Source organism: Abramis brama (assembly GCF_963993115.1).
Source record: "Abramis brama genome assembly, chromosome: 12".
In the NCBI taxonomy this organism is placed as follows: domain Eukaryota; kingdom Metazoa; phylum Chordata; class Actinopteri; order Cypriniformes; family Leuciscidae; genus Abramis; species Abramis brama.
The window spans coordinates 26,882,142-26,893,511 of record NC_139974.1 but is presented as its reverse complement, the minus strand read 5'-3'; the positions used below and the strand labels follow the sequence as shown (position 1 = coordinate 26,893,511).

Genomic DNA, 11,370 nt, shown 5'->3' with positions numbered 1-11,370 from the left:
CAAATACATTGCAGTGAATCTTTTATTTGCATCTTAAGTTTATAGGCAATAATAATGACTGGTTTGCGAAATTGTAGAACTCGGTGAGCTCGCGCAAAACACATCTTCAGGACAGCGACTCATTTAAACGCGTCTGATTGGCCAATGCGTTCAACAGACATGTCAGTGATTGGCTACAATGCTCAACGCTGCCGTACGCCGTGCGTGCGCTACAGTTTCTGTCTCGCATGCGTGCTCGCTCTAGATTCCGGGAGATTTTAACTAATTTGCGCCATAAATAGTGGTCCATCCAGTAGTTAAGAGCCTGAATTGTTTATAGTAATTCTGAAATTTAGTGCACACGAGTGAAAAAAAATACAGCACAGAAGAATGTCTAATTTAGCGTGAGATTTCTTTGTTAAGCGTGAGAGCGTGAGATTGAGGCTGAATGCGTGACTGTCACGCCAGATGCGTGAGAGTTGGCAACCCTGCTATAAATAAGCCTATCTTTAATTCCTTGTGGCAAAGTAACTTTCACAATGTGCTTTGAGCTGTTGTCAATTCAATCAATGCCACAATTAGCATCTCATCTGAATGCCAGTCAGATGATTAATCTTGGTTGTGATTGCAGCAAACAGAAGATAAAATCTGCCTCAAGTCAAGATTTAAAATAGTTTATTTTCAGGGATGCATATAGCTGTTTATTAAAAATAAAAAATTAAAGTAAAACTATACAAAGTCCAAACTTATCTCACGATAATCTAAACAGAACATTTATGACTATCATTCTTTGTGCTATCAAAGAATAGATATGAATTTTAAATGTATTACTTTGCATCCTGGAGCAAAAATTGCCTATTGTGTTTAAATGTTCCCTGCTAAACTATTTCTGGAACAAGGTGTGCTTGGGTTAGACAGACATTGGCGATCATGTGTTGAGCTCACATTTCTGGCATTCTCTATGTTGACTAGTTTAGGTCATGTGTGATCCAGCACCAATTCCTCACAACTAATACTGAGATGTGTGTTATGAAGTGTCAAGACAAATGCCTTTTAATACCAACTTAGAGCCATATTTTTTATTGAACACAAGCAAGCTTCACTCCATTTGCATGCAATTTTTCTTTATTCTGATTATCCACAAAGAATTTTCTTTTAACCACCATTATTCACATACCCCAATGCACAGCACAAATGATGAACTCACAGTAGGTGTGTTATTGGCCACTATTTTAATCAACTACGAAACACATTTCTGGACGTATGGGGTTTATTGGTGACACAGCTAAAAATGTCTTCATTTCAATGTTTTCGACCATCAATATACTGAAATATATTTATGTCGTGCAATGTTGTCAACGTGAACTCAGTTTATTCAGCAATCCAAAAAATCGGATGCCTTTACCACTGTTTATGAATCTGTGCATGACAACGTCCTCCGTATATTTATGTCACAAGCACATGCACACTTTTTCGAGGTGGAATAGATGCGATTCGTGTTTACATGCCTGTTTATTGTGATTTAAATCACCATACCCCCCATATTAAAGTTGGGGTATGTGATTCTCTTTTTTGTCCATTTTTTCAAAATCACTTGAAATCCTATTCCTAACCCACTTACAGCCACTGAGTTAGAAGCACTGAAATGAAAATTAAGCAATTTAATCATCTGTGGAACGGGCAGGACTCAAAAAACTCCAGCCAATCATTTCCAAGACCACCTAGAATCATTGGACAGTAAGTTTGTCAATCAAACGGTCGTACCATATCCCCCTCCCCCCATCCCTCTCCCTCCACATGAATGGGTGGAGTCAGGGCCAGTGTTGGAGGAAAGAAGGTAGGACCATTTGAGTTGTGTATTTTCAAAATCTCCCGGCCGTTTTGCAAATCCCATACCCTACTTTTAACTACGATTTTGGTTACTACAATTATGAGCTTAAACACATCAATTTGATCAAAGTATTGTGTTTACATGAGGTAAAGTTTAATCGCTATTTTGCCTAAATCTCATTATCTCAATAGTTATTGATTGTGTCCCTGAATGAATCAATGTTTTTCACCGAATCGGTTTAGTGAAAGATTCATTACTTTTTCAACCATAAAGACACTTGTGTCATTTGTCGCCATCTACTGGCACAACCTTCATACTGGCAAAATCCCCAGTACACAAGACTGTAGTTGTGTCCCAAATGACGGAGTATACACTTATACTATGTGCCAAGTACTCTACTGTCTAGTGTATGAATATTATAATATTTTGTCATTCACCATTCCCCCCCATCTGCTACGCAATTAAATCTGCGAGAGTTGAGTGCATGAAGTCAAAGCTGCTTTAAGCCAAGCCTCCAAGGTTATCAAAAAAAAGAAGGAAAAAAAGAAGAATGTGATGCAGCGGTACACAGGAAAGCAGACCAGAGGCCATTTTTTGAATGGATGTCAATGGAGGGGAGGCTTCGGCACACTGAATAAGCTGCTTTTGTGAGGAAATAGGTTATCACTTATTTGTTGGTTATGGCACTAGTATTCATTCATTTGTATGATATCCACAAACAATTACGCTGCGTCTGAAATCACATACTATATAGCAGGTACTACATTTGTTTTGAATCTTACTTTGTGACTGTTAAGAGTATGTTATACTAATTCATACTAATATATAGTATGAATGTGTGCAGTATGAATGAAATTTGGACGTATTACTTCTCCCATGTTATCACTCTCATGTGACCTAAAGTGTAGGCTACATCAAATGTGCACTTCAGAATCTCGGCAGAAGTAGTAGGCCATCCGGGTACTTTTTGCCTACTGTTTTTTGAATACTATGTTTACAGACATACTACTCTGTTGATGTACTGTTTTTCACATACTATATAGTAGGGAAGTATTTGATTTCAGATGCAGCGTGAATGTCGCACGACTCAGACAGAAATTCAATGAAGTCAAGGCTGTAATGTGATTGGTTATCAAGTCACATTTGATCCAATTTAGCCGTTTGGTTTCTCCAATGGTAAAGCCGCGTACCGTGGTATCTCCCAATAATAAGATCATTGGTGAGTCCCAATCCCTGTACTTTAAATACCAAATGATGCAGTTAATTAACCGAATTAATGATTACACTTTATGTGTACCCGGTCCTACTCGATCCACCCCTAGCGGGATTCGAACCGGCGCCTCCGGCGTGGGAGACGGGCACAACGCTAAAGACCACAGTCATTAGCATCAGTTGCTAGCACGACTCTTGAGATCAGGGGAGTGAGGTTTACATGTACAGCTCTTACTGGTCTGCGTCTGTTACACATGCACACAGTCGTAGTCGTACTGTCGTAGCTTTAGAGTGGGAAGGGACTCAGACATCGACAAAATAGCCTTATTTATACACTAAACAGTTGCGTACATAGTGCAAATTATAAGTGCATAGTGTATAGTGTATCATTTGGGACACAAAACTTGTAATAAACAATGTATCTATGTCCAATGTAATATATAATTTTAGAAATTTTATGAAATATCATGATTTTTAGGAAATATCATGATAATATTAATCTATGGGCATTCATCTATTGGCATAAGAGAGATTTATCCAATTATCGGTGAGCATATCATACACTATCGCTCTGTCCAAAAGCGCATACCATGTAGTATGTGCTACATTTGTTTTGAAAAAGTATGTTCTATATGGAGTGAGTGTGTGTAGTATGAATGAAATTCAGGCATGCTACATCCACAATGTTGTTTCTGTCATGTGACCTTCGGCATCACTTCACCGCCATTCACAATTCGTGACAGTACATGAGATAGTAAAGTGTCCATCGGACGCATCAGAATCTCGGCGTACAATCCATTGCATGGCTCTATGTCTGCAAGCAAATAATTACCAACTAAATCCTTGAATAGACTTCCAAGTGTACTTGAGGATCTGAGTTTGTGTGAGCTGAGTTCAGGGGGTTCAGAAACAAGTTAAATGAATGTAACTAGGTGATGTAATTATATTTCTTGGAAACAAAAGGGACTGTATCCATGGTGAGAGACTACAGGTGGTGCAACCTAATTTAGACAGGCATGAATATGACTGTTTTGGTTGTTAGAGTGTTTCATATTATACAGTTAATATGCAAATAAAGACTTCATGCTACAGTAACTGTTAGTAGTTACACAAAGATTTGTTTGTGGAAAGAAAGTTTGTGGTGTCAGTAAAAAGTAAGTAGATCTGATTCAATGGCTGATGAGTCTGCAGATTTTTCTGCCAGCCAGTCATGTTGCACCGAGCCTGATGAGAATGAGGTCACCATTAAGCAGGACATTAGGATTGGCCCAAACCACAGCGGCAGGCAGAAGCCATTGTCCGTCCTGCTCAATGAGATGTCATGGTAAGGGCTTGTATTTGGCAGGAGGTGTCCAGCCTTGGCATGAAATAAAGAGCGTTGTGTTGGTTACATAAGAGTGATCAGCCAGAGGGCTTTAGAGCGCTGAGGGAACACATTAACAACCTCTCACATAGTACAGCCTCCAGACTAACACAGCTGCCAACATGGACACAAGCTTAATCAGACATTAAGGTGAACTTTATAGAGTAGGCCTGTTACCACATATACTCTGTGTGCAAGAGGCAAGCATGGGGCCAGTAAATGATATTGCTTCCATCAGTGCAGCTGTTTAAAATGTAATTTACTGTGGGTCATTATCAGGACACGGTGACATTTGTCTCCCTGACCTATCCACTGCAACTTTACATTGCATTCAAAGTGTACATTTTATCAGTTTATGCATTCCCTGGGATTCAAACCGGTCTGTGTACTTTGGCACTGTTAGTGGCATTGGAACACAATTATTTAATTGTTTGTGTATCTTCTGGTGCTGTTCGGTCTCTTCAAAATGTTATGTTTTGTTTTGTTTTTTTTTAGAATTTTTTACTTCTTTGGAATGGTACAAAACTTGGTAAAGGTTTTGGCACTTGCTGTGTGAAAAAAAACACACAAAAAACACAAAAAAACATGGACGATTCAAAAAGGTTAAATGTCCTGGAAAAAAAAGTCACACTTGTATTGTTCGCGGTCAAAAATGGCCGCATTGGAAATGAATGGGAGATGAATTTCATCTATTGGAATTTTTTTGTACTGGGCACAAACAAATTCTTATTGAAAGCTAATTTTTTGAGATATCAAACTCAAATTTGGAACACAGCTTGTTTAGATTTATGGCTTTGATTTTCTCAGTTTTAGAGTAAAACGTGTTTTGAAAAAATATATATTATATAAATTTATAATATAAAAATTGAAAATTGGATTTTCATAACAATAAATGTAAACTTGTAAACCTCAAGTTCACTTTTTAAAACTTATTTCAGCAATAACATACCAAGTGTCCTCTTTAAAGAGAGACCAAACTTAAGTCTGTGCTCCAAAGCATTCGAGATTTATCACAGTTTAAGTTGCAAATTTCATTTTCAGGCCCATGCTCAAAAAGTGAATAAATGGATTATAACTACTGCATAAATATAATTTAGTACCATAAAATCCCCTAAACATACATATATTAAATAAAAAAACATTATCGAACTAAAATGTAGTACAATCATTTCATTGAAATAAAAAAAAGATTCGTTCATTTTTGACCAACACGCGAACAGTACCAGTGGGTTAAAAAAGAAATTATAAGAGAAATTTAATTACATTATTACATGACATTTACTAAAATTATCTTTATAGTTTTTTAGTTTTTTATAGAAAATACATAATTTCTCTTTCAACCTCTAAAAATCTAGAATATTACGGTGTTGGCACAATTTTTTTTTTAAGAAAATCCTTCCCTGAATATGTGTAATTTATTTCGAGTGATTCTCCTAGAGTTTATCCAGATATTCAATATAATAAGTTTAAATCTAAATTTAATCAAATAAATATTACTTTTATGTGCAAATATTACCTTGACTAGACCCAGTAGGCTACTACATCAGAATTCAACATATTTTGATGCAATGGTTGGTCTTTCCCTTTGTGAAATCTTTCTGGTCCATATAGGTTTGACCAGGTTGCAGTGACTAAACAGATTATAATAGATAATTATTGATTACTCTCTGTGATTCTTGTAATTTTAGTGTGCAAATTTTTGTGTGAAAAGCTGCAACATCTCATATCAGTTTGAGTTCACACTAGTCTTACCGTAACTTACAGTATTTACGGTAACTTATTTTATTCACTGGCACATTGATTTTACTTGGAAATCTTTCCCACATATCTTCAGAGAGCACCTCTATGCATTATTTCAGCAAACAGACTGATGAGAAGTGTTCAGTCACTGTCCACACTGCTCTCTCCAGTTACCCTATGACGTAAAAAATGAGAGTCAGCACTGATTGGCTGAAACAACACCTATCTTGATGATCCGGGATAATGGTGGGCCAATCACAGAATGAAGATAAGTCACATCACCTGATGAGCGAATCCTCCCGCCAATTATTGCAAGACTCCATTAGTTCAAAGTTCTCCATTTGTTTGAGAGTTACACTTAGAACGGGGACAGAGGTCATGCGTGATAGGAACGATCAAACGCACACAAATGTCATGTACTGTATTGGGGGAGCTTTTCGAAGAGCACAGAGACCTCAAGACTGTGTTGTCAAGCCTGATGATCCCATGACTGAAATTAAACCATTTCTGGGTTAAAATACTAGTACTGGGAATGTGGATGATCCCACTTATACCATGGCCATTTGCCAGCACTGACAACTTAAAGCTGTTATTGATGTTTGCAGCACAATATTTGACTGTAAGGGTGAAAAGCTGTTTAATTACTTCAAAATGATGTTACCCTCTTGCTGAGAAATATAATGTATAGCGATTCAGTATAATACGAGTCAAACATGCTGATTACCACAGGACTTCCTCCTCAGTTTATAAAAACAAACAACAGTGAACAGGAAAGCACATATAGGACGTCTTGTTTTCATAACAAAACATGAATGAATTCTTCGATCCAAAAATGCTATTTGAACTAAATCATCCTTCAGTGGTACTATTGTTCTATGAACTTCTAGTTATGCACCAACGTAATAACTTCGATGGCAGTTTGTTTCATGTAAACAGTTACTTTTGCATATATTTAGAAAGTTACTCTTTACATGGGTTTAAAGATTTCATATAACTTTGCCCATAAGTAAAGAATCACTCTAATCTGATGTTAACACATAAATCTAAGTCTGGCACAGTGATTCTCAACTTTTTGTTGAAGACAATATTTGAAGGCCCTCGAGTCTAAGCTGATATGGTACTTCTGTTTATTTTAAGATTTATTAAAATCAATATTTTTCTGTGACAGTATATGCCACAGATACTGTCCACAGAGCTTAACTTTTATTGAACCTGGAACATTCCGAAATTCAGAACATTCAGAAAATGTGTTAAAATAAACTTGAACTGAAATATAACAAAACATATATATTCATTTTCATTAGTAAATATAGTTACATATTAATATAGACATAAAAAAAAACCTCCCACCCCCACACACAAAACCACACAACAAAATGACTAAAACTTTAAAATGAAAAATATAAAAAGACACTAATTTAAAATATTCATAAAATCTAGTAGTTAAATTATAATAAATACTACTGCCTCTAGAGACAACAGTGAAATGTAAAGCAAATCAGCAAGTGAATTATTTTCAAATTCTAGCTTAGTGGTTTCTGAAAACAAAAAACAAAACCACTTTTAAAAAAGATTTTGATTTTAAAGTGAGTCCACGGGTTGGTTTAAGATATTATCTCCACAAGTATAATGCTGAATAAATATATGTGTGTGTGTGTGTAAGATCATGAATGTACAAATGAAGAATTCAGTCACAAGACAGTTTGACACCAAGGCAGACCTACAGTTCACGCTGTGTTTGCTGCCCCCTTCCTGTCAAACCTGTTTCTTAACAAGACACTTTATGTTCAAGCTTTAAAATATAATATGCATTCACTGAGCTCAATGAGCAGCATCTGTGGCATGTTGTCAGATATCATACCACAATACATTGGACTCCTCAGTGTGAAATGAAATGCACTTACAATAGACACCAATGGCCCAGTCATTGTATTTTTACCTCCTAGACATACATATGCTGTTTTATAACTGTCACTGCAACTTATTTGTCGCTTACAAACTCCACAGAGAACATCAAAACAAAACAACTCGTACTATTCAAATGGCATCATCACAAGTTTATTATGTGACTTTGTACAATAAAAATGAAAAAGCAAAACAAAGAGAAACAAAATTATAAAAAGGAGCTGCAGAGGTACATGACTGAAAGCTAAGTGTGGTATTGGGGGAGGCCAGCTCTGGTAGAACTCTGAGCCTATAGAGAGAGAGAGAGAGAGAGAGAGAGAGAGAGAGAGAGAGAGAGAGAGAGAGAGAGAGAGAGAGAGAGAGAGAGAGAGAGAGAGAGAGAGAGAACAACTGGCCAAGAACGCCAGCTCACTGCTTCCAGGTCAGTTTACATGACAAACACCTGATGGTAGCCAACAGACATAAACAAATCACTCACATAATGTGTGATGTATCCTCCTTTTTTTAAGATTTTGCATAATGTTGTTGTGTAATGTCGTACAGCACTTCAGAATAGGAGGATACATAGACAAATCATGTGACGTTCATAAAGGCTCTGTAGATGACAATCTGCTACCGCTTCAAACAAACAGTGAACTGGAACATTATATGAGAAACAAATTAAACATGACAAAATAATAGTAACCGAAGTAACGTTTCATGAATGGCTAAGGTCCATGGCTAAATAATTTAATTTACACAAATATTGGAAGAGCTTAACATTTCAGGAAGGGAAAAGAAGCCACACAAAAAGTTGTTTAAAGGACAGAAATGCCTGAGGTAAGATTCAGCCTTTAGGTTTTATTGATGTGGCCAATCAATATGCAGTTGGAGAGGAGGAAGTGACCTCTGGATCTAAAAACACTAAACACAAACACATGATGCAGGAGGGGAATTTGACGTATTACAAAGTCAAAACAACATTTCGTACAATATTGCATATCTCTGAGAAGTTTTTATGCTTTTATTTATTATAGATTAAGTGCGCCTCTGGGCTCTCAATTTCTGTGAGGTCTGGGCAAATGAACCGATGCGTAAAAAGAGCAGAATGTGTGGACTGTGTGAAATGTTTCCAGGTCAGCGGGGAGTGCAGAGGCACACTGTCCCCACAAAAAAACGAAACAAAACTAAACATGGGGCTTTATATAAATGTATGATTTTGGTCGACAGACTGACTGAGGGTCCAGGCTGGTATAATTGGCAACTAGAATGTGGTGATGGTCCAAGTGGTTTAAAAGATCTTTTTCTTTTTGTTCTTTTCCAAGGTCCTTTAGGATTGAAAGTAAGAAAAAAGGAAATTAGAGAAAATTAACATTGACATTCACACTTTATAACAGTTTAAAATATCAAGGATTGCACAATATTTTTTTAATTAGATGGACTTTATTTTTTATAACTGAATATAACATGCATTTAATAATAATAAGCCACTTTGTTTTAATGTGCTGTTGTTACAATGTAATTACACAAATACTTTATTTTAAGGTGTCATTGATACATACAGTATAATTATATATTTAAGTACTGAGTAATATTAAGCAACTACATGTACTTACTATAGGGTTAGGGTAGGATTAGGATTTGGTTGAGGGTTAGTTGCATGTAATTATGCATAAATTATTGTTATTACTATGGTAAGTACATGTAACGTATGTAACAAGGACACTGTAAAATAAAGTGTTACTGCAGGTTCAGCTCCGGAGGCTTCTTCAGTGCTTGTATCCACAGTAATACGAACAGTAACAATGTCATTGGTTTTACCGTATCAACAGACCTCAGTAATGACAGGAATGAAAACTAGAGTTGTGAGGGACAGAATAAAGTACATTCAATGGATTGTACTGTTGTTTAACAACAGCTGACGATATATCTTTCCAAAAAAAAATTTCCGAAGACGAAAACTCCATTAATCAATTTTAAAAGTTGTGAGTTTTAAAAATTACGTGACCCAGGACCTTTATACAGCGCGTGCCATTGTAAAGACTGTACATCTACCCCTCATATCCTCGTTTTCATCTGCGTTAAATTCAATACGTCGTCTAACCTGACTAAGGTCTATATGAGCTCGAGTCCTCATCCTTAGGAAATGCATGCTAAGTGGATTTGAAAATAGAATCTTCTCAACATGTTGAAAACACAAACAAAACTCCGCTACAACTACAGTGTTTGAGGGCGGGTCAATGTAGACGTTATTCCAGGGCAGCCAATGAAGATCACAGGCTGGCATTATGCAAATTTGTTACAAACCTACGTAGGTTTGTATACTGCCGTGCAAAGGCAAAAGAACGTAACTTCGTTTTTGGTCGAAAATGAGTTATTTATATTTTTGGCACATTCAAGACCTCCTTTATCATGTGGATAAGTATCTTGAATCAATTCCGTTGTTTTTCGAGAAAATAATGAGTTGTCTTAACAGTAACTTCCAAAAGCCCATGAGAAACAAAGGCAGAACACCGTAACATCAGTTACCGCTCTTTGGCTTTGTTTTGGAACGCTCAAATAGAGTTACGGTACTCTGACTTTGTTTAGCCGCGCATCAATATGAAGTTACTGTGCCGGTGTTCTATCAAATAATGCTACCTACCAGATTGTACGGTTATCTGCCTTTGTTTTAATGTCCATTAAAATTAAAATTACGGTGAAGCCTGTGTACTTTGTACAGCTGCCATCAGTCCCTCTAACTTCTGATGTCCTCAGAGCTTTGTCCTGCACAGTTGCGGTCAGAACATTTAGGGCCGTTACATAGTCAACGCGAGCGAGCGACGCGCTCCCTTTCATAGTTATGGTCTGAACCCGCGCTCCATCGACAAACGTGGAGGATTATGCAGAGTTGACAGAAAAACGTTACACATTGCCGTATCAGATGAATACAACCAAGAATTAAAGCCCCGCCTCACTCAGTTCGGGTACTGGACCTGGTTGAAACACTCATGCATCTAGCTGGCAGAGTGCCAAAACTTCGCCGGTGCCTTCAGCCCCGCCCTAAACGCGGTCGAGCCAACGCTGGACTAATAAATCTATGGAGGTATATTGTCAAATGTCAAATGTATTAATAATGCCATCAGAATGCAACCAAAGCACAGGATAGCAATAAGTAGATGGCTATAAATAATTGTAAATCATACAAAATAAATGCCATGATCACTAGATTTTATACAGGTGTTACTATAATGATTTTGTTAATGGTGATCAGCAACCAAATACTGATAACGTGGAAGTTACTGCCTTTTGCCTTGGCATGACTTCTCACTTTTTGCTGACAATACAAAGGCAGAGTACAGTAACTTTAAAATAGTGGTCA

At 36.9% G+C, this 11,370-nt stretch overlaps 1 protein-coding gene across 4 annotated transcripts in view; it reads right to left on the bottom strand.

Moving 5' to 3' along the window:
* Positions 1 to 8,167: 8,167 nt before the first annotated feature.
* The window catches only part of septin7a (septin 7a), a 51,889-nt gene continuing 48,686 nt past the window's right edge, over positions 8,168 to 11,370 (bottom strand). For all 4 annotated transcript variants that reach the window (XM_084130427.1, XM_084130428.1, XM_084130430.1 and 1 more), the window contains one exon: positions 8,168 to 9,337. In XM_084130427.1, the coding sequence (XP_083986553.1) occupies positions 9,301 to 9,337 (37 nt within the window). In that variant the 3' untranslated portion in view covers positions 8,168 to 9,300. The remainder of the gene's footprint in view (positions 9,338 to 11,370) is intronic.